At 44.7% G+C, this 27,867-nt stretch overlaps 1 protein-coding gene across 6 annotated transcripts in view; it reads right to left on the reverse strand.

The window, feature by feature from the left end:
- The window catches only part of CNOT4 (CCR4-NOT transcription complex subunit 4), a 534,336-nt gene that overhangs the window by 438,513 nt on the left and 67,956 nt on the right, over positions 1–27,867 (reverse strand). For all 6 annotated transcript variants that reach the window (XM_069227948.1, XM_069227951.1, XM_069227949.1 and 3 more), the window contains exon 2: positions 10,465–10,736. In XM_069227948.1, the coding sequence (XP_069084049.1) occupies positions 10,465–10,638 (174 nt within the window). In that variant the 5' untranslated portion in view covers positions 10,639–10,736. The remainder of the gene's footprint in view (positions 1–10,464; positions 10,737–27,867) is intronic.

Here is a 27,867-nt window from a genome sequence, read left to right on the forward strand (position 1 = left end):
CTGGTTGTAGTGGTCTGCTCACGCTCTAGGTGGATCAAAGTCGGTCCCTGCATGCAGTATAACACTAAGGTAGCAGCAACTTATTTTTTTGTCAGGGAGGTAATACCCAGGTGGGGGATGCCAGACGTCATCCAGTCAGACAAGAGAAAGCACTTTGTTAACTCCATGTTTGACCATATCTATACCCTATTAGGGATTACACATAAACTAGCCTCAGTTTACCACCCCCCAAAGCACCAGTGTTGTTGACCGGCTCAACAGCCTTCTAAAAAACTAAATAAGTAAAATTTGCATCAGCGTCATCATCACTGATTGCCCCTAGCCTTATTCGCATTGAGGAAGACACCCAGCAGCAATCACCTCCTCACACCACACCAGACAGTAACAGGTGGACTGAGGAGTCCACCCATCCCCAAAAAACAGACCAAATTGAGCGCCGAGACTAGCTCTCAAGCATTAGGGGACGAATTTCATGTGCATCTCTCAGAGCTAACCAAAACCTCCCAGAACTGATCCAAACAAGTCACCTATCGCACCTCCAAGTGCACCATTGCCAAGCTACCATTTCAGCTACTTCAACCTAGTCAAGATGTTTACATGCAGAACATTGTAAGAAAATGGAAGCAAGACAAATCTGAAGGACCCTACAGAGTAGTCTTCACAATGCATACCGCCCTCAAGGTGGAAGGGAGGGATGCATGCGACCACCTTTCTGATGTGCAGCTGAAACCTTCCATAGCACAACCCCCATGAACTGCATCACAAACGTTCTTTTAACTGTTGAAACTTTCAAACTCAAACCAACAGATGCATCCCAAGATGTTCAAAAGTTAAGTATTATTGCATGTATAGATTCTCTGGTTGCTAGGGAGGCAACTGTATCCATGTATTTCCAAATAACAGTCTAATCTAATGGAGTCCATTGAAAAATGTCATCACTCTTGCGTAGGAACCTCACTCATCTCACCTTTAATTACACCACAACCTACACCAGCACCCCACACACACTACACAGCAGTCTTTTACATAGCACATGATCACCGTGGGCTCCAAGACATCAGCTGAGTCATGTTATGTCTGTTCACTGATACCACACACAGTAGGCGCAGATAGATTGTACTTATCCTAAGAGGCAGACCCTGAAAAAGCAAAATGCCTTCTCCATCTGCACCTGTGTAGAATGATGGCAAAATTACAACATAGTAGAGTAGAGGTCCACAGGGCAGTGGTAAACCTGACCTGCTATGAGACCACTCCTACAGCACTGCACCTTGTTACCAAGCCTAGCAATATCCAAACTGATCCAGACAGTATGCGCTGGAAGGATCTATTGGAGGCGCTGTTTGTCCCTGCCCCCCCCCCCCTCCTCCCCCCCAATGGAGGGTGAGGTGTGTGCAAAGATCAGTGCATCCTGCTCCACTTTTGTGCTTGACGATGACAGACAATGGCAATCTGAGTATTGCAATTCAAGCGTTGCACAGACTATAAAAGGGCATGCATGAAGAGGGAGATGGGCCCCTGAGCAAGAGTGGTTCAGAAACTTTATCCTGGCTCCCTTGGTGGCTGACCATATTGTGCAAGTCATTGTTGATATTTTTTATTGTTCCTGTTTGTGTGATTTCCTACAGTTGGGAGTTTCCTGCTGAAAAAAAAAAATGCAGCCCCCAAATTGGGTACAGTACAAGTAGCAAGGGAGGTTTAACAACAAGGTGCCGACACTTACTTTCATGACTTGGGGGTTTCATGGTTTAGTTAAAAATTCTACGACAGGGCGGAAAGGTTGATTTTGGAATAATTAATGATGATATGCACAACAATAAGACATTCTTTTACACAAACAATACAGTTTCATACACAAACAAAGTTGCATCGCCAATATTAGATTCCACCGTCATGAACACTCCATCAACTCCAGCACGTCGGTACGTGGTCAGGCAGGCTCTGAAATCCAGGCCTGAAGGTTACAGATTGACAGGTCACAGGTGGGGTAAGAATCAACAGCCAAAGACAGTGGAAGACTAACATTAAGTCACACAAATAGGCAGCAACACCACAAAGGTCACCAGGGATTGGCCCCCAATAAAGTACACATGGCCACAGGGATGCATGCATTCCCAAAACAGCAAAACGTTAGATGCCACTTGTAGTTAGGAACACTTAGCTAATCAGGGGACACACACACACAAATCCGCCCCCCCCCCACTCCCTGGCCATCCTTTTGCCCACTCCATGTCGAGGCCCACATGCATTCCAGATCAGGAATTGTATTTATGACTCTTAGTCAACTGTTCACATTTTTCACCAAGCAAGGAATGTTTTTATGACTTTACAGCACCCAGAGAAATGTGTAAAACCCACATTAATTCAGTGTACCATGAGTGACGGCCCTCAGACCCTGGTTCTGTAAACGTTCTCCCGGCCACACTGCTTAATTAAACAAACTGTTTCCTGTTTTGCCAGACACCTCTTGTCTTTTGGTGTTTAAGGTAAATTCTCATTCGAGCAACATATGGAAAATGTCACTTACCCAGTGTACATCTCTTCGTGGCATATTCTGCTGCAGATTCTCATGCTATGTATAGTCCTGCCATCTAGTGATGGGCTTGGAGTGTTACATGTTGTTTTTCTTCGAATAAGTGTTTGATTCACGGGATCGAGTGACTCCTCCTCTTAGGCTCCATTGCGCATGGGCATCGACTCCATGTTAGATTGTTTTCCCGCAGAGGGTAAGGTAGGCGTGATAGAGTATAAAGAAAAGAGATGTCCATGCAAATGTAAATGTATATACATATGTACAAATGTTAAACTTGAACAACTACAGGCTTCCGGGGAGGAGGAAGGGTGCATGTGAATCTGCAGCACAACATGCCACGAACTGATGTACACTGGGTAAGTGACATTTTCCGTTCAATGGCATGTGTAGCTGCAGATACACATGCTATGCATAGACTACAAAGCATTTAGTCCTCCCAAAAAAAGTGGAGGCTAGCCTGTAGGAGTTGAAGTTGTTTGAAATAGTGTTCTTAAGACAGCTTGGCCCACAGTGGCTTGTTGCTGTGAAAAAACATCAACACAGTAGTGTTCTGTAAATGTATGAGGAGTTGACCATGTGGCTGCTCTACATATATCAACCATTGTTATGTTTCCTAAAAATGCCATTGATGCACCTTTCTTTCTTGTAGAATGTGCTCTAGGAGAGATTAAAAGTTGTCTTTTTGCTTTGATGTAGCATGTTTGTATGCATCTAACAATCCATCTTGCTAAACCTTGTTTTAATATAGGATTGCCTTTATGTGGTTGTTGGAAAGCAACAAAAAGTTGTTTTGTTTATCTAAAATCTTTGGTTTGGTCTATTTAGTACTTAAGGGCACTTGAGATCTAGGGTATGAAGAGCTCTTTCTGCCTGGCTGTGGAAAGAAGACTGGCAATTCCACTGTTTGGTTGACGTGAAAAAGAGATAATACTTATGGTAGAAAGTTTTGATTTTTTTAAGTACATCTTTATGTTTGTGCGCTTGGAAAAAAGGTTCTTCAAGAGTGAAGGCTTGAATTTAACTAACTCTTCTTTAAGAAGAAATAGCTACAAGGAAAGTGACCTTCCATGTTAAATAATGAATTTGACAAGAGTGCATGGGTTCAAAGGGTGGTCCCATGAGTCTGGTAAGTACAATATTTAAATTCTACGTTGGAACAGGTGGTGTTCTAGGTGGAATAATGTGTTTTAATCCTTCCATGAAGGCTTTAATACCAGGAACTCTGAATAGAGAAGTAGGTTGAATATTCTGCGAGTATGCAGATATTGCAGTGAGGTGTATCTTGATGGATGAGAAAGCCAAATGTGACTTTTGCAAATGAAGTAAATAGCATACAATATATTGTATAGATGCTGTAAGTGGGTCAGTGTTTTTTTAGACTGACAGTAGTATACAAATCTTTTCCACTTGTTTGCGTAGCATTGTCTAGTAGTAGGTTTACATGCTTATTTAATTACTGCCATACATTCGGATGGAAATTTTAGGTAACCAAATTATATGACTTCAGGAGCCAAATCGCTAGATTGAGAGCATTGGGACTTGGATGCCTGATTTGACCTTTATTCTGGGTTAACAAATCTGGTCTGTTTGAGGGTTTGGAAAGGGGTACTACAGACAGAACTAGGATTGTTGTGTACCAATGCTGGCATGCCCACATTGGTGCTATTAGAATCATGGTGAGCAATGTTTGACGTAGTTTGCTGACCGGAAAGGGAAGGAAGGGGGTGGCGTAAGCAAATATCCCTGACCAATTGATCCATAGAGCATTGCCCTGGGATGGAGGATGTGGGTGTCTGGATTTGAAATGTAGGCATTTTGTGTTTTCGCTTGTTGCAAATAGATCTATCTCTGGTGTGCCCCACTTTTGAAAGTACTTTTGAAGTACTTGGGAGTGAATCTCCCATTTGTGTGTTTGTTGGTGATTTCTGCTTAGGAGATCTGCCAGCTGATTGTCTATCCCTGGAATGTATTGTGCTAATAGATGAATGTGATTGTGAATTGCCCAATTCCATATTGTATGGGCTAGGAGGGACAGTTGAGATGAGTGTGTTCCGCCTTGTTTCTTAAGGTAATACATGGATGTCATGTCTGTTTTTATCAGTCTTCTGTTTGATAAGAGGTTGAAACGCTTCTAGAGCAAGAAATACAGCTAATAGTTCTAGGTGGTTTATATGAAGCAGTTTCTGTTGGGCATCCCATTGCCCTTGAATGGTCTGATTGTTGAGGTGAGCTCCCCAACCGATCATTGATGTGTCTGTTGTGATTATGGACTGAGGCACAGGGTCTTGGAATGACCTCCCCTTCATTAGATTGCTGCGATTCCACCATTGAAGGGACATATGTGTTTGGCGGTCCATCAACACTAGATCTTGAAGTTGACCGTGTTCCTGAGACCACTGTCGTGAGAGGCACTGTTGTAAGGGCATCATGTTTAGTCCTGCATGTGGAACTATGGCTATGCAAGATGCCATAATTCCTAGAATCTTCATGATCAATTTTACAAAGCGGTATGAGATTTTGGAAAGCTTGTATCCTTTGTCTATTTGGATAAGATAGGGCTTTTTGAGTATTTAGGATAGCACCTAGGTAAGACTGTACTTGTGCTGGTTGAAGATGTGATTTTTGATAGTTGAGAGTGAACCCTAGCGTTTGCAAGCTTTCAATCACATAACAAGTGTGTTGTTGGCATTGTGTAAAATTGCTTGATTTTATTAGCCAATCGTCTAAATATGGAAAGACGAGGATGTTTTGTCTTCTTAAGTCGGCTGTTACTAGTGCTAGACATTTTGTGAACACTCTTGGAGGTGTTACCCGAATGGCAACACCTTGAACTGGTAATGTTTTCCTGCTATGACAAACCTGAGGTATTTTCTGTGAGCTGGATAGGTATGTGGAAATACGCATCCTTGAGGTCTAAAATCAGTAGTGTAATTTTGTTTTTGTAGTAGTGGAACAACATCTTGCGGAGTTACCATGTGAAAATGTTGTAACAGGATGTATTGATGGAGGGGCCTTAGGTCCAAGATGGGTCTGAGAGTGCCATCTCTTTTGGGAATGAGGAAGTATAGTGAGTATACTCCTGTTCCTTGTTGAGAATGTGGAACCAATTCTATTGCTTGTTTTAATAGTAGAGATTGTACCTCTTGTTGCAACAGAACGCTGTGTTCTGGGGACAACTTGTGGTATCGTGGTAGAATGTTTGGAGGGGTGGAGATTAATTCTAGGCACTAGCCATTGCGAATAATTGATAATACCCATGTCTGTGGTGATATTTTGCCAATGAGAGTGGAATTGCTGTAGTCTTTTCCCCACATGAGAAGTGTGGAGTGGAAGGGTGGGAAGGAAGTCACTGTTTAGGTTGTGTTGTGGTTTGCTTAGAGTTTTGGAATTTACCTCTGCTCCTCTATAGGAACCTCTAAACCCCCCCTCTTTGATATTGGGTTTGTTGTCCCTGCTTTGTTTGGGAGGTGGAAGCATCAGAGGATTGCGGCTTAAAACCTCCTCTAAACTGGGGTCTGCGAAAGGAGCCCCTATATGGTGTTCTGTATAAAGCCCCCATTGCTTTCGCAGTATCCGAGTCTTTTCTCAGTTTCTCAATAGAGGTGTCTACTTCTGGGCCAAATAATATGCCTTTTGACAAGAAACATCTAAGTATTGCCTGTTGAATTTCTAGTTTAAAACCAGTGGAGCGTAGCCATGCATGTCTTCTAATTGTGATGGCAGTATTGACACTCATTGCGGCTGTACCAGCAGCATCAAGGGCAGACCTTATCTGGTTATTGCTGATAGCTTGTCCCTCTTCCACCACCTGTTGTGCTCTCTTTTGATCTCCTTTGGGAGGTGCTGTATAATATCTTGCATCTCGTCCAAATGGGCCCTGTCATATCGGTCTACAAGTGCCTGAGAATTAGTAATTCTCCATTGGTTAGCTGCTTGTGTCGCAACTCTTCCCAGCTGCATCAAATTTCCTACTTTCCTTATCAGGAGGAGGTGCATCTCCGGATGACTGGCTGTTTGCTTTTTTTCCCTGCCACACTGACTAACACTGAGTCTGGAGGGACCTGATGAGTGATATAGTCTGGGTCAGTAGGAGCAGGCTTATATTTTTTAATCAATTCTAGGGGTAATAATCCTAGCTTTGACAGGCTCATTAAAAATTTGGTCCACATGTTCAACCATTCCAGGCAACATCGGGAGACACTGGTACCAGGAATGAGTAGAAGACAGTGTGTTAAATAGAAAGTCTTCATCCAGGGGTTCAGAATGCATAAGCACTCCATGATAAGCTGCTGCTCTAGATATTATTTGGGTGTAGGCAGCGGTGTCGTCTGAAGGAGAAGGTTTAGATGGGTAAAGGTCTGGATCTTGACCATCCCATCTGGGATGGGATCAGGGTCAAAGATCCTATGGGTCTACTGTATCTCCATGTGAGTGTACTGAATGTGTTGGAGAAGGCAATGGTGGTGGAATATTGTGAGGATAAAAAGAAAGCTGTGGAGAGTGAGGAGGAGAAGTAGGGAGAGGTGCTGGTTTCGCCTTTTGTTTCTGCACTTTTGCTACTGGTTGAACAGAGTGTAACTCCTCCTGAAAAGCCAGCTTTCTTTTGGTTTTTAAAGGAGGTGCAGTGAGGATTCTTCCAGTCTCCTTATGTACATGGATTCTTGATTGTCTCTCATCCATAACCTCTAATATTGGTTCAATCGCAGACTCTTCTTCAGAAGCTTTATGAGATTCCGGCATGGGCTTTGAGATTTGCTTTAATTTTCTCGAAAGTTCCTGTTACTCTGTGTATGAGGATTTTTTCGGCTCCGAAATGTGTATCTTTTTCAGTCCCAAAAAAGTAGTCGGTTGTTTCGGCTCCGAAACAGACTGCTGAATTTTCGACTCAGAGGAATGAGGCTTTTTACCGGAGTCTAAAGTGGAAGTTTTAGCTGATATACTTGACTCTGGAGGAGGGGCCTTTTTCGGCACCAACCCCAAAGGGTCGGTCGCCACCAGTCTTTTTTTTGGGCCAAACCACAGCCTTCGGCAGTCGTGTACCTAACGCCTTCGAATGTTTTTTTCTGTAGTAGTGTAGGGGCAGACGTACTCACATGCAGGCCAGCTGTGATGGGTCTATCGTCTTCCGATTCTTGTTTGGATTTAGTGTCTCGGATGGAGACTGCCATCTGCGCCTGCTCTTCCTCAATGACGTTGAGATGTTTGATGCTTTTCTACGCCATTTCGAGTCTTCGGGCTCTGCGATCTGTCAGGATCTTCTTTGATCGAAACGATCAACAGGCCTTGCAATCTTCCTCCCGATGGTCTGGAGAAAGCCAAAAATTACAAACCAGGTGTTGGCCTGTATAGGGGTACTTTGCGTGGCACCAAGGGCAGAATCGTAATGGCCGAACAGGCCAGAATTGGGCAAGTGCCCCGAAGGACAAGATGAAGGTTTCGACGGTGCTACCGGTCCGATGCTAGATGTTAAACGGGATTGAAACAATACAGACGAATAAGTAGGTTTTCTGAGGTTTTCCGAATCGAACTCTCTGAGCGAGAGGAAACACGTCCAAACCAGACTGCGGAAAGAAAACAATCTAACAATGGAGTCGATGTCCATGCGCACTGTAACCGAGAGGAGGAGTCACTCGATCCCGTGACTCAGAAAATACTTTTTTAAAGAAAAACAACTTGTAACACTACGAGCCCATCACTAGATGGCGGAAGACCAATACATAGCATGTGTGTCTGCAGCTACACATGCCATCGAACACACACACACATTATATATATATATATATATATATAAATATACATTAATAAAACAAACACTTTTAAGGTGGCCTCAGTACTTCTCATGCCCAACGCATACCCTCCCCTTAACGTTCACATAGAGACGCCACTGTGCCACACACACACACTGGCCAATCACGAATAATTACACCATTCAATTTATCAAAAGCAAGTAGTCAAAACAGGGGAGGTGTCCACATCGGAAATAGGTTCATACTAATAAATAGCACATTTAATGACAATTGATAAAACCTTTCCCTGCAATTCAGTCATGTCATAATTTTACAATTACATCTGTCCCAAAATGTCAATCCAACCAACTAATGGTAGGCAGAAGAGCCCCCTTTTTAAAAGTATGAATGTAGGTATGTGTCTGTGAGGAAATGTGGTCATTTCTCAAACCTTGCACTCAATTCTGGGTAGCTGTGGCTCCAAGCAGCAAGTGTTACATAAAGGAACTAGTGTAAAGCATTTAAGCAGCACCAAAACAATTGAAGAAATGGACAAAGTCCTCAAGGAAAACGACAATTATTTCAAAAAAAGTAGATTGTACTTTTGTGTATTTTTAGACAACAATGAATAAGATCCAACAAAAGGAGATTTAGACTTTATAAGGTAATGTAACACACAGCAAAGCAATGAGTAGAATGCATTCCCAAGGAAGCTTCCAGAAAGCCCTTAAGAAGTCTTCTGGCAACCAGACAGCACTTCGACCTGCAAAGGAAGTTTGGACTTTGCCATTACCTTGAATGGCAAAAATTAAGTCAGCAGTTTAAAACTGCCCTTCTAGACTGCAGTGGCAAAATGGGAGCCATGTTTTACCTAGTCCCATTCAGGGTGGCACAACAAATGAGTGAGAGTGCGAGTGTGTTAACTTACAGGCTATGGTTACCCCCGTACCGTATTCTAGGGACTTGCAAGTAAACTAGTCTATGCCAATTGAGGACGAGTCAATTAAAAATGCACCATTTAAGGGTCAGAGCACATGCACAGAATCCTCTTGGGGCATTTCAGAGGAGTCATTACACCAGTACCAAGCAGTAAATGGTGGATAAAATGTGGGGTAACCCTGAAACAGCCAGTATCCTTACAGTGTCACTTTCTAAATCTAATACTTCCAAGAAGGCAGCCATGCCAGCAGTAAGTATGTATAAACAGATTGCACTGTTGCTGCCACCGTTATGTTGTATACAGGACTGAATGCGGTTTATGGCTGCTGTAGTTGGCATTTCTTTGAGAGGAATGTTTCATAACTCAAAGATTTTTAGTGTTTTCTCTCAGAGTACCGTTTAGTGCCCTTCATCATTTTTACTCTCGCTCTGCTATAAGAGGCAGGCCACAAGGTACACGTTAAGTCTGTTCCGGCCGTAATACTACCAAAACGTAGTACTGCCATCGAGGAACCAAAAAACATTCATGTCCAAGTCAAAAACAGTCTTATGTAGTAAATACCCTTTAAGAATACTTTAAACCTCATTTTGATTATGACAAAGGAAACTAGAAAAATGTGCTTACCTGACAATGCTTATAAATAAGAAACCTAATTAGAACAAATAGATCAGCACAGAGACACTACCTTTGACTGGCGTTCAAATAATAGGCAGTATTTAATCAAAGAATGAAGCCCAACTGGCACTAATGAAGACATGTCTCTTGATTTTCTGAGGGACCAATGAAGGATATAAAATGAGCGAAGGAAGCATATCTTATTTGCTTACTTTTCAGGGTGAAAAGGGCTACATAAATTGATTTATTCGCAAGACAACTGTGTGTGCTTACCTTATTTCCATCAAGAAGAGAAACTAAGGGACGTCGATTAAATCCATGGTAAAGATGGGGAGTGATTCTGCACTTATACAGTTGTGGGGTAGATGGGTACTTACGGTACTTCAAGATATGTGAAGAAGTGGATGCATGGTGATGCCAAATGGAGACAAATACCTTCTTTTTACCACGGTCCACAGATCCCAGTGTTTACATCTCCAAGGATTCATGGTAGAGCTGTGCTCCATGGGTAACAGAAAGAAAATGCCATCTAGCCTATCAATGGGGAAATCTATCACACAACTGGAGCATACACGTTTACTGTTAAGTTGTTGTGAGCACTTCCATGGATTTTCACAAACCAACAGCCTATTCGCTGCAACAAAGGTTACCTTTCTGCAAGCGGGACAAAGTCCATTTTCATCTGTGCGGATACGATGCCAGCAGAATCTGCAGATTTGGTAACCACATGTGCAAGGGAAGAAGTTGATATCGTCTATCTCCAGGGGCTCCATGCAAAGAGGACACTCTACGGGATCTTCTTTTACATCAGGACTGCGGGACATCTTCACCAAAACCCAATCAGAAAAAAAAACTGAGGCACAGGAGTCCAATAATATCAAATCTCTTAAGTAAGAAACTGGAATTGCAGTGATGCGAAGTTCTGCAAGAGAAAAGGAGAAAAACATGAAATCAATCAGATACAAAAAAAGTATTATAGCACTTGTACTGTACGTTAAATAAAATCTGTGCTGACATGGAGCTCATGAAGAGTACTTATGACTTGGTGAAGGAAGTTTTTTTTCTCTTTTTACCTATTACCCGTTTTGTCCCTTTACTTGGAAAATTGACGATCTGCCCCAAAAGAACGAGTTACTTACCTTCGGTAACGACTTTTCTGGTGGATACATTAGCTACCTGTGGATTCCTCACCTCATGAATACTCCCATGGCGCCAGCATTCTACGGAAATCTTCTTACTAGTCTCTGCACGTCGACGAGGACGTCACTGTCTCGCACGCGACGCCGTCTGACGTCATACAGGCAATAAGAGGTCCTCGACGACGTGCGGACGTCAGTACCAATCATTTTTTACGTGCATGAGAACAACCAGGCAATGCAATGAAAGAACAAAGCAACATCCATTATATTGTAAAAATACACCACATTGTATGAATAACTGTAAATCTTTTTTATGTACATATATATATATATATATACATATATATATAAAACTCTTTCTTTTTAAAAATATATACACACACCAAGTATATACATAAAGATATATACACATATACCCATATATATATATAAATATATTATATATATACATCTATTGCACCCTCAAAGATCAAGAGGAGCGCACTCAAGGATTACTTGGCAAGACCATAAAGGCAACGGGGAGGCGGGTGGGACCGTGAGGAATCCACAGGTAGCTAATGTATCCACCAGAAAAGTCGTTACCGAAGGTAAGTAACTCGTTCTTCTGATGGATACAACTACCTGTGGATTCCTCACCTCATGAATAGAGTCCCAAAGCAGTACCACGCCCGGCGGTGGGTGCCTAAATGGTCAAACCAAGAAATCCTGCAGCACTGACCGTGCAAAATGGCCGTCCCTTCTAACCTCAGAATCTAAACAGTAATGTTTTGCAAAAGTGTGAAGGGACGACCAAGTTGCGGCCTTGCAGATGTCGACCACAGGAACACCTCTGGCTAAGGCCGAAGTGGCCGACTTAGCTCTGGTGGAATGAGCTCTAATGCCCTCAGGAGGATCCTTCTTTGCCAAAGAGTAACATATTTTAATGCAAAGAACAACCCACCTGGATAGTGTTCTCTTGTGGACTGCCTTTCCTCTCCTCTTGCCCACGTATCCAATAAACAGCTGATCCTCCAGCCTGAAATCCTTTGTTCTATTGATAAAGAAGCTCAACGCTCTCTTTGGATCCAGACGGTGCAGTCTTTCTTCCTCTTTGGAAGGATGAGGCGGAGGATAGAACGTGGACAAAGTAATTGCCTGAGCCAAATGGAAGGGTGAAACAACCTTCGGGAGGAAAGCAGCCTTGGTCCTCAACACCACCTTATCCCCATAAAAAGTTGTATAAGGGGGTTTTACTGATAAGGCCTGCAACTCACTCACTCTCCTTGCTGATGTTATAGCTATCAGGAAGACTGTTTTTAAAAACAAATACCTTAAGGGGCAAGAATGCATAGGTTCAAAAGGGGACCCCATAAGGAAAGTCAGGACTAAGGACAAATCCCATTGCGGCATAACGAATGGCTTTGGAGGATATTGATTTAGAAGACCTTTCAAGAATCTGATAACAATAGGGGATTTAAATAAAGATGGTTGGTCTGGAAGACATATGAAGGCTGACAAGGCCGATAAATAACCTTTAATGGTAGCCACTGCACAACCTTTCTGCGCCAGAGATAGAGCAAAAGACAAAACGTCCGATAGATGAGCTTGTAAAGGATCAATCTGCCTCTCTCCACACCACGCAACAAATTTAGACCACCTATTAGCGTAGATAGATTTAGTGGAGTGTCGCCTGGCCGCTAATATAACATCCACTACCTCAGGCGGGAGAGAGAAGGAACTCAGGTTGCCCCGTTCAATCTCCAGGCATGTAGGTGCAGACTCTGGAGGTTGGGGTGTAGAACCTGCCCCTGCGACTGCGAGAGGAGGTCTGCCCTGAAAGGGAGACGGAGCGGCGGGCACGTTGAGAGTTGGAGAAGGTCGGAGTACCACACCCTCCTTGGCCAATCCGGAGCTATTACGATTACTAGAGCCCGGTCTTGGCGAATCTTCCTCAATACTCGAGGAATCAAGGGTATGGGAGGAAACGCGTAAAGCAACTGGCCGCACCAGGTCATTTGAAACGCGTCCCCCAATGCTTCCTGCATCGGATACTGAAGGCTGCAGAACAACGGACAATGCGCGTTCTCTCGAGTGGCGAACAGATCTACCCGAGGAAACCCCCACTTCTGGAAGATTAAACGGACTTGATCTGGATGGAGACGCCACTCGTGGTCTGCCGAGAAGTGGCGACTGAGACTGTCCGCACGCACGTTCAAGACTCCGGCCAGATGGTTTGCTATCAAGCAAATCCGATGGTCCTTTGCCCAGGACCATAGTCGAAGAGCTTCTCTGCAGAGAAGGTACGACCCCACTCCTCCCTGCTTGTTTATGTACCACATCGTGGTAGTATTGTCCGTTAGGACCTGTACCGACTGACCACGAAGGGAAGGGAGGAAGGCCTTGAGAGCCAGACGTACAGCCCGTAACTCTAACAGATTGATGTGAAAAATCTGTTCCTCTGGAGACCAAAGACCTTTGATCTCCAGATCCCCCAGATGAGCTCCCCACCCTAGAGTGGAAGCATCCGTTATGACTGTGGCCACTGGTGGCGACTGCTGGAACGGTTTTCCTTGTGAAAGATTGTTGCTTGCAATCCACCACTTCAAATCCACAGCAGCATCTCTGGAGATCTTGACAGTACCCTCTAGATCCCCTCTGTGTTGAGACCACTGCCTTCGGAGGCACCACTGAAGAGCCCTCATGTGCCAGCGAGCATGCGTGACCAACAGAATGCAGGAGGCAAAAAGACCGAGCAGACGAAGGACCTTGAGGACTGGAACTACCGCTCCGTTTCGAAACATTGGAACCAAATCCTGAATATCTTGAATCCGCTGAGGCGGAGGAAAGGCCCGACCCAATGTCGTATCCAGTACTGCCCCTATGAACAGGAGGCGCTGAGAGGGCTCCAGGTGAGATTTGGGCTCGTTCACCGAAAAGCCCAGGTCGAACAACAACTGGGTTGTTGACTGCAGATGACGCAACACAAGCTCCGGGGACTTGGCTTTGATCAACCAATCGTCCAAGTAAGGGAATACTGCTATCCCCTTCCTTCTGAGCTCTGCCGCAACCACCGACATCACCTTCGTGAAGACTCGAGGTGCTGAAGTAAGACCAAACGGAAGGACCGCAAACTGGTAATGTTGCGATCCCACCACAAACCGGAGATACTTCCTGTGTGACTTGAGTATCGGGATATGAAAGTAAGCATCCTGCAAGTCGACAGACACCATCCAGTCTTCCATGTTCAACGCCAAAAGCACCTGTGCTAGGGTCAGCATCTTGAACTTTTCCTGCTTGAGGAACCAATTCAAGATCCTCAGGTCCAGAATTGGTCTCAAACGACCATCCTTCTTGGGAATCAGGAAATACCTTGAGTAAACTCCTTGACCCCTTTCCTGCTCCGGGACCAACTCCACCGCGCCCTTTAAAAGGAGGACTTCCACCTCCTGTTCTAGCAACAGGAGGTGTTCTTGTGAACAATACGAAGGGCGGGGCGGGATGAGGGGCGGAAACTCCCGAAAGGGAAGGATGTAGCCTTTTCCCACAACACTGAGAACCCAAGTGTCCGACGTAACAGTCTCCCATTTGGTGAGAAAATGCTGTAATCTTCCCCCTACAGGAGAGGAGTGAGTGGGAAATGGTGGAAGCCTAAGGCTGCTTCCCCTGCTGCACCCCGCCAGAGGATGAGGAAGAGGCAGAGTGCTGCTGAGAGGCTCCCCTGGTGCGGACCCTACCCCTCCCCCTAAAAGATCTATAGGGGTGGGAAGAGGCAGGTTGCTGATATCTTCCCCGAAAGGAAGAGGAGGAAGAGCCACGCCCAAATCCACGAAACCTCCTGAAGAATCTGGAAGAGGCCGTGGAAGAAGGAGCTTGGAGTCCCAACGACTTAGCCGTGGCCCTGCTCTCCTTAAAACGTTCCAAGGCCGAATCAGCCTTAGCCCCAAACAGTTTGTCCCCATCAAACGGGAGATCCAACAATGTGGACTGTACATCTGCCGAAAAGCCCGAGTTACGTAGCCAGGCCTGTCTCCTTTCCACCACAGTTGTGCCCATTGCTCTGGCTACCGAGTCGGTGGTATCCAGTCCCGTCTGGATAATTTGGGTCGCAGCAGCCTGGGCGTCAGAGACAAGATCCAAAAGACCCTGGGGAAGCTCTGTAAACGAAGAGGAGATGTCATCCATCAGAGCATGAATATACCTCCCCAGGATACAGGTCGCATTAGTGGCTTTTAACGCCAGACTGCAGGACGAAAAAATCTTCTTCGACTGCGCCTCTAGCTTTTTTGAGTCTCTGTCCCCAGGCACCGTCGGGAAAGAACCAGGCGCTGATTTGGACGAACAGGAGGCCTGCACAACCAAGCTCTCCGGCGTAGGGTGCCTAGATAGGAAACCAGGATCAGTTGGAGCCGTCCGATACCTCCTGGCCACGGCTCTGTGAACTGCTGGGGAAGATGCCGGCTTCTTCCACACCTCTAAAACCGGATCCAGCAGAGCGTCATTAAAAGGTAATAGAGGCTCCGCCGCGGCTGAGGCCGGATGCAACACCTCTGTCAAAAGGTTTTGTTTCGCCTCCACCACCGGCAAAGGCAGGTCCAAAAAACTAGCTGCCTTCCGTACCACTGTATGAAAGGAAGCAGCTTCCTCGGTATATTCCCCCGGGGACGAAAGGTCCCACTCAGGGGAAGTGTCCAGCCCACTGGCCGACTCCAGTCCACGCAGCCCATCACCCGAGTCCTCTAGCTCTCCTTCCTCTAGGGCTCGTTGGTACTCCTGCTCCTCTAGTACCCGGAGAGCACGCCTCCTTGAATGCAGTCGTTGCTCAATCCGCGGAGTCGACAACACCTCCGCCGAAGTCGGAGATCGGCGCCGATCTTCCGAAGCCACCGACGCCGCATCCGGCGCCACAGATAACTTCGGCGCCGACTGAAGAGCAGATGAAACGGATGGACCCACCGGAGTCACAGGCCGAAATCTCGACGTCGACGGGATGGAAATCCCTGGGGCCAATCCCTCCGAAGCCATCGGAGCGGCCACCGGCGCCGACACTGGCGCCGAGCCCACGTTCCCAAACGGGAGAAAGGGCATAAAGGGTGCCGGCCGAAGAGGCGCAGGATCACCCAAAGAAAAGGCCAAAGGCCCAGCCGGAGCACCCCCTGGAGCCATCTGTTGGAAGATGGCATACATCGCATTCAAGAATGCGGAACTATCGGCTCCAGGGGTGGGAAAAGCCGGATACTGGGGTGCCTGACTCGGAGGCGACCCCGACGTCGGCCTCGGCGTCTGCGCCGGAGAAAACACCTGAGGCTCCAATACCTCAATCACCGACGCCTGTCCAGGCGAAGTTGGAGACGTCGGAGAGAGCAACGGCGTCGAAGGATGCGGCGTCACCGTGGGGCTGACCTCCCATGTCCTCCGGCGCCGATCCGGAGACCTGGAACGAGCCTCCCTTGAATGACGCCGAGATTCTCTACGGCGCCGGGAGTCTCGATGACGCCGATGTCTTGGAGAAGACTTTTTCTTGTGATGCTTCTCCTTTGACTTGGCCATAAACAGCTTCGCCTCGCGTTCTTTAATGGCCTTCGGATTCATGTGCTGACACGAATCACAAGTCGAGACGTCGTGGTCGGAGCTCAAACACCAAAGGCAATCGGAATGAGGATCCGTCACCGACATCTTGCCTCCACACTCACGACAAGGCTTAAATCCAGACTTTCTCTGCGACATTATTTCCACAGAGAAAGAGTACGCAGCAAGATATACACTGTAACCGCAAGAGTAACAGTTGCTCCCTCGAAGATAACCGTTTCGAATGCACGGAAAAAAGGGAACTGACGTCCGCACGTCGTCGAGGACCTCTTATTGCCTGTATGACGTCAGACGGCGTCGCGTGCGAGACAGTGACGTCCTCGTCGACGTGCAGAGACTAGTAAGAAGATTTCCGTAGAATGCTGGCGCCATGGGAGTATTCATGAGGTGAGGAATCCACAGGTAGTTGTATCCATCAGAATATATATATATATATATATATATATATATATATATATATATATATATATATATATATATATATATATATATATATATATATATATATATATATATATATATATATCCTTGTACCAACATTTTTCACAAAAACTCTCCCTGCTCCGTTAACCCCATTGACCTCCCCCTCAATAAGGGATGGTCCCCATTACTGAAAGTGAGAAATAAAGGCTTGGGACAGTAGTATGTTTTAAACTCACTGATTAGGCAACCAGTATCTCTGTATGACATTCTACGGTAACTGATGTAGAAGGTACCCTAAAGGACATACAGTCTTCATCACTGCCCACTTGAAGATCTTTATTTAGCACAATGCAATGCAGTCTTTAGCTCCTGTGTGTTTGAATCAGCACTGTTAGTAACCCCTTAAACTGTGCAGACAGATCTCACGCTGACTCACTGCACACACAGCGTAAACCAGCTGATTCACCCTTCCGACCATACTGTTCTAACTACTTCTACGATTCATACTGCCTCCATTTTCGACAAATTATTTTCTAAGTGGACAGATGATTTGTATTGCAGCCCAATTAAGCTCAAACCAAATCAGGCTTCACAAGAATCGGTTAAATTGTACAAATGAAGGTGTGTCAAGGCCTGCTTCCCTAGACTGACGAACAGTGTTTTTCAGTGCTAGTATGCTTAGGGACAGAAACAATGTGTTATTTGCATCAGATCAAAATTCCTATCCTCGTAGCAGGCACAGTAAACAAAACAGGTAGATCCGAAAGCAGAGCAAAGTAAGGGAAAAGATGAATGCATTGAGCACAGCAACGGCGGAGGACATCTACAGCAATGGCAGAGGGCAAAATAGTACGCTATGCGTAAGGTGCATCCATTCCCATGTCAATGGCCAATGATTCAGTGGTACTGGGGTGTAGAAAAATAAAGGACTAGGAGATGTGAACAATACATAGTCCAATGGGAAGGTCTGAGAGAACACGTATTTACTTGCAGAGCAACGTCTCTTCTTTACAGCAAAGACCTGATGTTCCAGACACTGGCATGATGGCACCTATGAAGGACTCTCTCTAACCATCAAAGATGCTCTGGGAAGGCAATGACTAAAGGGAAGCTAGGACCAACTATAAATCAATGTATTTAGATGTCCCATCTTTAAAAAAAAAAAAAAAAAAGACACCACACACACCATTTACTGGGGTGTATTGCTTGTGCATTTAATTATCACCTAGCTCTGCCTCCCACGATCACTCTGTCTACAGTACTAACTAGCAGCATCTGATCTCGCTCCTCGCCACACCTGGCTAAGGCCTTTTGAATTTGGCCGTCCTATTGTGTCTGAATCTAAAACGGACAGGCAAACTAATATCTTCCATCTCTCTGAAGAAGTCATCCTTCAAATTTGAACATTAAGCAAGCGATTAAAGAAAATGGCCACTTCACACCTAGCCAATTAACAAACAAGCCAGTCCCACTGCTCCACAATTATTGCATCCCCAAAGTTGGGAGGTGTTAGAATTCATTTTGAATTGCTTCGTTTCTTTTACACGTGTAAGTTTGAGCTTTTGTTGTCTCTGAACGCACTGTCTATCACATATGTTATCTTATGTATATTTGTTTAGGTAAAATAAGCCTGGTTCCACGCCATAGGCTTGCAGCTGGTTTCTTTCCCTAACTGGGGCACTGTACTCATTATAATTGTGTGTTCAAATAACTAACTGACCTCGGCTGTGGTATTTTGGGGAGGGAAAGGCTGATATCTATACCTTTGAACCACGTAATCCTTTGAAGGGTCTCAAGAATGTGGGGAGTCAGGCAGCTGCAGAAGGGAGGCAAGGACAAAGCTGGGAATGGAACCAGTGTGTGGAAACTGATTAACTCCTTAAAATATCTGTATGACGTATATCATTATTTACACATTTTATGTATCCTTTGATGTATGAGTATAAATATCACTGTTAAACGCTTTATGCTAGCACACTTTACTTCGGGCCTGGGATGCCAGTGGTAAACCTGTCCTCTTTGCTGCAGCAAAAAATAAACAGACCTTTGGTCATTGATTTTTCACTCCGGCTCTCCGTGTCAAAAACTCCTTTGTAAATGCATTTGTAAGTATCTGCAAATATGTGCATTTGACAAATTTGGCGCCCGAACAGGGACCTTCCAGTGGATATCTTCAGTAGCTCTGTCACGAGACGTGCTGCCAGTGGGGGGACGCCGTTCCGGAGGTGTAGATTCCAGGGGCCCCTGCACAAAGACTTAGTTTCAAAAGCAGCTGCATCTTATCCACCGGGCAGGCCTCTCCCCGCTTTCTCATGATGTCCCAGCGAAGTCCCTGAAAACATCGGTGTTTATCTTGACTGATTAGTCTGACACGGGCGGCCGGAGAGAAATCCAGGAAAAGCAGATAGTCAGGTAAGACTGTTCCTCGCTGGCTATTTGTCTGCTTTAACTTGCATTTGAGAGAATAATTGTTTTTGGATAACTTATCATTTTTGGGAATGATTAGTTCTTGGTAAATTTGCATTTGTACAAGGTACCATTTGACAATTTGTATTACACGTGTTTTTCTTGTTTGAGTAATTTGCCCAGGCCTGGAGCAATTTGTAAGTTGGTAAATATTTGATAAAGGGTTTTTTTTTCCTTCTTTGGTGCACATTTGAAAAAGGTTTTCTTTGGTGCACATTTGAAAAAGGGTTTCTTTGGTGCATGTTACATTTTGAAATTTGGTGTGTGTTGTCTTTTGAAAATTTAAAAGGTTAGATATGGGAAATAAGAAATGTTGGCAAGGGTTATGTCTTTGTTTTCGCCGAAATCATGTGCCACGTTTAGATAAAAAGCAACCGATCCCAAAAGAGGGAACACCAGGGTGGGACATGTTAAAGGATTATGGTTTAGAGAATAATTTGTATAATAGTATATGGCGCAGGTATACTAGACATTGTCCTGACCTCCAGTGGCCAGAGGATGGGTCTTTTGATTTAAAGAAACTAACCTACCTACAGGAATGTTTGTTTCATAAAAAGGCTAGACAACATATGTTTGAGGTATACAGAAAATGGGAAATGGAGGCCAATAAAAGAAAAATTAAATCAGATAAACTGATAGAGAGGGAAAATAGGAGAACCATCATGCAAAAGGCCGCCCTTTATCACCAGTCCCAAACCCAGAAAGGGATTGAATCTGAAGATAGAGTCCATAGGGCTCAGGTGGAGGGAAGTTATGTATCAAAGCCAACAGAAACCAAACATGCATTAGAGGAAGATGAGGTAATGCTACAGCTATTAGATAATAGCCCTACTGCACCTCCACCTTACACACCCCCTGCAGTAGCCCAACCTATCATGGGGGCACAGCAACAGCAGCAAGGGCAAGGACACAATTTGGGAAATCCAGGTGCACCACTACAGCAGCATGTGCCACAACCACCACAGCCTCTAGCCCAAGCTACCCCAATAGCCCAAGTCCTAATCCCTCCACCACCTGCCCCACCACTACCAGCCAGCACTGCAAGGTTACAAATAATGTTCCCTGCCCCTAATACCCCAAATGGACAACGCCGACAGTGCACAGCCATGCACTCACTTTCACCCATATGGAGCACACCTATTAAGTCGATTTCGCCCCCTAGTACCCGCTCCACTATTGGGGATGGGGAAAAACGGGTTATCAAGAATCAGTCAGAGAACTGGATGTCACATCCTATTTACACCCACACCGATATTATGGACACAATACAACAGATGTCACATTTTGGACAGCAATTAGCACTGCTGTATATGATTGAAAAATTGGAGAGGGATTGGAAGTCTTGTATTACAGATTCTACCCCTCTCCCTTATGAACAAGAATTATACCAATTATGGCGGGACAGTGTGGCTTGTATTCTTGATAGTAACAGCATAAATGAGGGAGTACGCATTTGTGTCATAGCCAGGGAAGATGTTCTAAATAGATATGACAAGGGGTACCCAATGAGGGAAGTGCACCCTGATATGCCCACTGCAGCTGCAGTTGCAGCAGCAGCTGCCGCCGGACAACCAGCTCCCGGGCCGGTGGCCCAATTTGTCCATATACCATGGAAAAGGGAGGAGGTAATGGCTATAAAGAAAGACTTGCCAGACCCTCGAAAGAATCCAGCTGGATTCTATCGGGACCTTAGAATTGCCATTTCCACCACAACCATGACACTCAAAGACATTGACTATTTTTTTGGTGTTTTATTGGGTCCTGAAGTTTGGCATAAAATTAGAAGAGTAGATGATGCACCTACTTTGGGAAATACATGGGGGGGTTTAGAAGCACGAGAAGCACAAAGGGCACCAGGAACCCTGCTGCATCAAGATATTTTAGATTTACCTAACCGGATATTGACTAAGTTAGAAACTGTTATACCTCTTCAGACTGTGGATTGGGGAAAACTTGCCACTTATAAACAGAAAATAGGTGAAGATGTCCCAGATTATTTTACTAGAATTGAACAAGCTTTCATAGATTTTAGCGGTCAAGACCTCGCCACCGTAACAGGTGTCACACTATTTGTAGAACGCTTTGTTAATGGCCTTCTACCTGAAATATCACAAAAATTAAAAGCAACAGAGAGTTCGTGGATGACGAAGGGACAGGCAGAGATTTTGCAGATGGCGCAATACTATGAGAGCAGGTACAAGGAAGAATTAGAAAAGAATGAGAAGTCAGTAAAAGAATTGAAGAAAAAGGTATTATTACAGCAGGCATACCCTCAGCGGGATACAACCCCTCAGCAAAGGGGTGGCCCACCAAGGGGACGGGGAAGGGGTCGAGGCCGAGGTGCATCTGCACCACCCCAAGACCGCCGATTAAATATCAACCAATGTGCCTACTGTAAGCAGGATGGACATTGGCGTGATACTTGCCCATTACTGGAAGGAAGACAAAGTATGTCACTTCATAGAGGGAACGCGGCAGGTAATGCACGAGGACGAGGAAGAGGTAGAACTGATCAGAATTCGCAGAATGAGAATCGGGTCCCGCGTAACATTAATATTTTTGACAATGCATTTGAACGACAATATTATGCTGATGATTTCTTTTCTGAATCCTACAATTATTAGGACAGCCACAGACAGGGCCAGGGGCGAGTAAGTATTCCTGTAGATCAAAATGGTCCCTACATTGATGTAAAAATCGAAGGAGAGGGCCATAAGTTTCTTCTAGATACTGGTGCCACCAGAACATCTATTGCACATTCTGCAGTCCCCGGGGCTCCCCTGTCTGGGCTTCATACCACATCAATTGGGATTTCTGGAATCCCCGTGGTGAGCCCCATCTCAACACCTATGAGAGTAACTGTAGGCCCATTTACAGTACACACGCCACTCTCTTTAACATCAGGTTGCAATGAAAACTTGTTTGCATTAGATTTGTTAAAGAAATTAAATGCAGTTATTCACTGTTCAATGGATGGTGTCTATGTAACTATGGATAGTGTTTCCCCAACTCGGTGCATGTTTTCACAGGAATACGACTTACCCCCAGAGCTAAAGGAAATAGACCCTCGCTTATGGGCCAAAGGCAAGAATGATGTAGGCATTATGGATATCGACCCTATTGTAATAAAAATCAAACCAGGTGCCCGGTTACCTCGTGTTCCTCAATACAAATTACCTAAATCAAGCGAAAAAGGGCTCAAGGCAGTCATATCTGATCTTGTGCATGCAGGTGTCATAAAGGAAATAGTGAGCAGCCCATGTAACAGTCCAATCCTTCCTGTTGTAAAGAAACGAAATGATGCTAATAGATTAGATGGTGAGCAATCATTTACTGATAACACAGTATATCGATTAGTTATTGATCTCCGAGAAATTAATAAAATAGTAATTCCCCAGTTTCCCGTGGTCCCAGACATGAATAGTCTTTTCACCATGATTCCACCCTCTGCGTGTTTTTTCACCGTAATCGATTTGAAGAATGCGTTCTTCAGCATTCCAATTGCCGAAGAATCTCAATATTTGTTTAGCTTCGCGATTTTTGGTAGATCATTCGCGATGACAAGAATTCCTCAGGGATTTGTTGAGTCCCCGAGCATATATAGTCAATGTCTTAAACGTCAATTAGACCAATTCAATCCACCTTCAGGCTCTGCATTGTTGCAGTACATTGATGATATTTTAATTGCCTCAGATTCCATGACACAATGTAAGACTGATACTGTTGCATTATTACATCATTTAGCACCTCTGGGCCATAAGGTGTCCCTTCCAAAATTGCAGTATTGTAGAGAGGAGGTCACCTATCTAGGACACCTCCTCTCTAAGGAGGGAAGGAGATTACATCCAGACAGAATTAAACTGGTTCATACAATGACTGCACCACGCACCCCTTCTGAAGTCCGAGCATTTTTGGGATTTACATCCTTTTGCAGACAGTGGATTCCAAATTTTTCACTTATAGCAAAACCATTGACTGCTCTGACACTTTCAGATGTGCCCTCTCCTGTACCTTGGACTGACAAATGTGAGGAGGCTTTTCAAGATTTAAAAAAGGCGATGTGCTCTGCTCCTGTATTGGGTAATCCGGATTACAGCAAACCATTTGTTTTATTTGTGCATGAAAAGCATGGCTGTACATTGTCTGTTTTGACACAGGATCAAGGTGGGAGACAACGCCCTTGTGCATACTTCTCTTCCACCTTGGACACTGTGGCGCAAGCTTTGCCTACTTGTCTTAGAGGAGTGGCTTCTGCAGCAGCTGCGGTGAAACAAAGTGAAGGGTTTGTTGGTGGCAATCCGCTCACTGTGATGGTTCCTCATGCCGTTTATATTTTGTTAAACAAGACACAGACGCAGCACCTCACCAGTGCTCGTCTAACGGGTTACGAATTAACATTGTTCAGTCCAAATATTACTTTGAAGCGGTGCAATGTCTTGAACCCAGCTACGTTACTACCCCTCCCTCAGGACAATGTGGAATTTGATCATAATTGCATTTTTGCCACTGAGGAAGAAACCAAGGGACGGGTAGACTTAACAGACACTCCCCTATCTGACCCACAGGGAGAGCTGTTTGTAGATGGGTCTTGCTTCAAGTTACCAGATGGTACGACCACTGCAGCCTATGCCGTCACCACAGTCAAAACAGTGGTTGAATCTCATAGAATCCCGCAAAATTCGGCACAGGCTGCAGAATTAATTGCCCTCACCAGAGCTTGTGAAATAAGTGAACATCTTAGTGTTAACATCTACACTGATAGCCAATATGCGTTTGGAGTAGCTCATAATTTTGGGCGACTCTGGGCGAATAGAGGCTTTATCACGTCACATGGCACTACCATTCAGCATGGCAACTTGATTGTGACACTTTTGAATGCTCTCAGCCTGCCCCGTCAGGTCGCAATCATTAAGTGTAGTGCCCACAAAAAAATTACTGATGATATAGGACGAGGAAATGCTTTTGCAGATGCTACAGCGAAAGCAACAGCACGAGCACCAGTTGACAATGCATATGTTGAGAGTAGCATCAAGGGAGAGCCCCAGAACGAAGTACTAGAAAATACCATGCAGTGTGTGAGAGATATTCAAGCAGAAGCAACAGCAGAGGAAAGGGAACAGTGGGAGAAGAACGGTAGACTAGACAGTGAGGGTTGTTACACAGATGACAGACAGAAGAAGATGGATGTTACCTAATTGTTATGTACACGCTATGGTTACTATGGCCCACAGTCCTGCACACATCAGTGCCCAAGGCATCAAGACAACTTTGGACCATGTTTGGAGTAATCCTCTGATATCCAAAGCTGCTAATAACCTGGTTAAAAGTTGTATGGTGTGTGCAGTGCACAATGCAGGAAAAGGGACCCCTACGCCCCCTGGCCACTTTGCCCCTCCTGATCTCCCCTTTGAAGCTATACAGATGGATTTTATCCACATGGAACCGTGTAACAAACTGAAATACGTGTTAGTGGTAGTATGCATGTTTTCAAAATGGATAGAGGCCTACCCATTAAAAGACAATGGTGCCCTCTCTACCGCCAAAATATTACTAAAAGAATATTTTCCTAGATACGCATTTCCACGATTAGTCTGGAGTGACAATGGCAGTCATTTTTCTAATGAGGTAATGGAGAAGGTCTGTACCGCCCTTAACATCAAACATCGATTTCATGCTGCAAATCACCCACAATCAGCGGGCCTTGTAGAAAGGTATAATTACACCTTGAATAGCAAAATAGCTAAGATTTGTGCTGAGACCAACTTAAAATGGCCAGATGCTTTGCCCCTAGCATTAATGTCCATCAGGATGACTGCCAGTAGCAAGTCACGATTATCCCCCTATGAAGTTGTCATGGGGAGGCCAGCCAATATCTGGGGGGTACCACGACCAAAGAAGCTTTCTGAAGTGCAATATCCTTTGTTTGTAGATTACTGTAAACAATTGACTAAAGATTTGCGTTTGATCCACCAACAGGTCAAGGCCAGCCTACCGACTCCTCTTGAAGGCCCTGGTCACCCTTTTAAGCCAGGGGATTGGCTTATGACAAAGAATTTTCAAAGAACCAACAGTCTTCAGCCCAGGTGGCGGGGGCCAGCCCAGGTACTGCTTGCAACACAGACAGCGGTGAAAGCGGAAGGAAGGAAAAACTGGATACATGCTAGCCACTGTAAGCGTGCACCAATTCCACTACAAAGTACTCTAACAGCAGAATTACCATTGTCTCCTGATTACAGAGAAGTAGGGAGACAGGAAACACCTCCACAGGTTTCAAGTGCTACTTCTGCTCCTGAGGTGACACAGCAGCCCAGTGACGAAGAGTTGCTGTTTGAAGATCAACAAACTCATCGATACAACCTGCGTCCTCGCCCATCCAAATGAACAGAATTTTGAAGGTGCGTAAGGTGGTGACCCCTACGAAAAGCTACATTTACATCACCCTGATAGCTCCTAGCTTGGAATTGCAAACTGAGGTCTCTTCTGAATGGCCAAGGAATCCTTTGCTCAGCAGAATACGGCACGCCTGCCTTCGTGAAATACAGTTCCCCGCTTTCACCGCCACCGGCATTTCCGATGCCATTGATGTACCAGCATTAAAACGAGCTATCCTCACTGTTGTTACGCACACTTTGGGCGACGAGGTTGTAAATGACTGTGATGATTAAATTTCCAGCATGAACAGGAACACGGGTGACTAGCCTGTGCAACGACACCAGAACATTGGTCAGAACAATTGTCTCAACGAGAACACAAGCATAGTGGGATGTAGCTTGTGCAACGCTATTCAAGCAGTGGGTAAATGGAGTTAACAGTTCTGTGACTGGCGGAAAAAAAAAAAACCAAGTACCAGTTCTACGGAAGCGGCCAGCCATTAGGGTTGGTGCGGTTTGTAGTCCCAGCGGTAAAAAAAAAAAAGGTGCCCTTTTTCTGTTTAATACCCAAGCACATCACTGATCTGGTTGAAAATTGCTGGCCTCCGCCCTCATTTTTGCTGAGACACTGAACGAAACTGACAAACTATACTGAAGACGAACTTTGAAGTATCGCGACTTACTCACTGGGAGTTGAGACTCACCAGGAGTTAAAACTCGAAAAGGAGAAGATAAGGGACCTAGGATCAAGCCAACATCTATTGTCCTGTATTTGAAAAAAAAAACTTGTTCATGGACCAACCAGTGCAGCCTAACTGCTAGAGTGGAAAGCACGGCGGTGCTGAACCCTAGTGGGTGTGAACATTGAAGGAAAATTTACTTATCTGTATCTATACGTATATGATTATTAGTATAGTGATATCAATATTTTGCATTTACATATTTGGTAATTGTGTGGGTATATTTTTGAACACGCGTAGGCGGTTGAGACGAGTAAAACGGTATCATAGAAAGGTTGTAGGACCAAGGAGGAGAGCACAATAAAATTATGAAAATATATCCATTTGGCAGGACAAATATCCCTCTAGAGAATAGGGAAAAGTGGCCTTATAACTATTTCTACAAAACAACAATGAAGTACCTAGTGACCCTTATGTTAATATGTATAATGTCCAGTGGTGTTGCATCATTGTTGCAAAATCCTACCTTACATCCATTGATAAAGGTTCATGGAAAATTAGCGGAGACATTAAGTCTCACTGACTGCTGGATTTGCCGGCACTTGTCTAGACACCCCGAGGATCCTATAGGCCTTTATGAAGTACCAGTATCACCAAGCGAATATGAAAGAGGGGAAGTGTGTCTTGTACCAAATACCACTTGGAGATGTGACCAACAAGAATATCAATGGTACCCTAGGTGTGCGGTGCTCCCTAATACCCAGGCAGAATACAAGCTCTCCCCGATGCCTGGAGAGAATGCCACACTTAAAATGTTTCCCATATGTTTTGGTACCTATTTTTATGGGCAAAACCCAGAGGCAAAATACATGGGAAAGATCCCTCCTGAACAGTGTGTTTACACTTTGTTATTTGATATAAAAACAGGGAATTGGGATATTGAAGGAGAGGAGAAAATAGACAGAAATTGGACAGCGTTAATTAATGGGACTCATCAAAATTACACTAAATTATTGGAACCTGACTGTGGGAGAAAATGAAATTCTAGTAGATCCAGAAGGATTGTTATATGATCCCTCCAGAGAACAAGATAGAAATGGGAAAAATTCACCTGTAATATTGTCCCGGGTTTTCCTTGGCCCCCTCTGGACGGCTAGATGTTCATATGTTGCACCCTGGGCAAATGTATCATTGCTAAATACAATCTGGGAAGATTACAAGTATTGCAATAATTCTGAGCATGACACCCCAGAGGGTGTAGGATTGCCCCGAATAAAATACAGCATTATAAATTCACAAATCCAGGGAGGCATGTACTTCGTATGTGGAAGAACTGCATATAAAGTACTACCTCTAAACTGGGAAGGGATATGTTCACTGGCATATTTGGCACCCAACATTACTGTGAT

The sequence above is a fragment of the Pleurodeles waltl genome, chromosome 4_1 (genome assembly GCF_031143425.1).
Source record: "Pleurodeles waltl isolate 20211129_DDA chromosome 4_1, aPleWal1.hap1.20221129, whole genome shotgun sequence".
Classification (NCBI taxonomy): Eukaryota; Metazoa; Chordata; class Amphibia; order Caudata; family Salamandridae; genus Pleurodeles; species Pleurodeles waltl.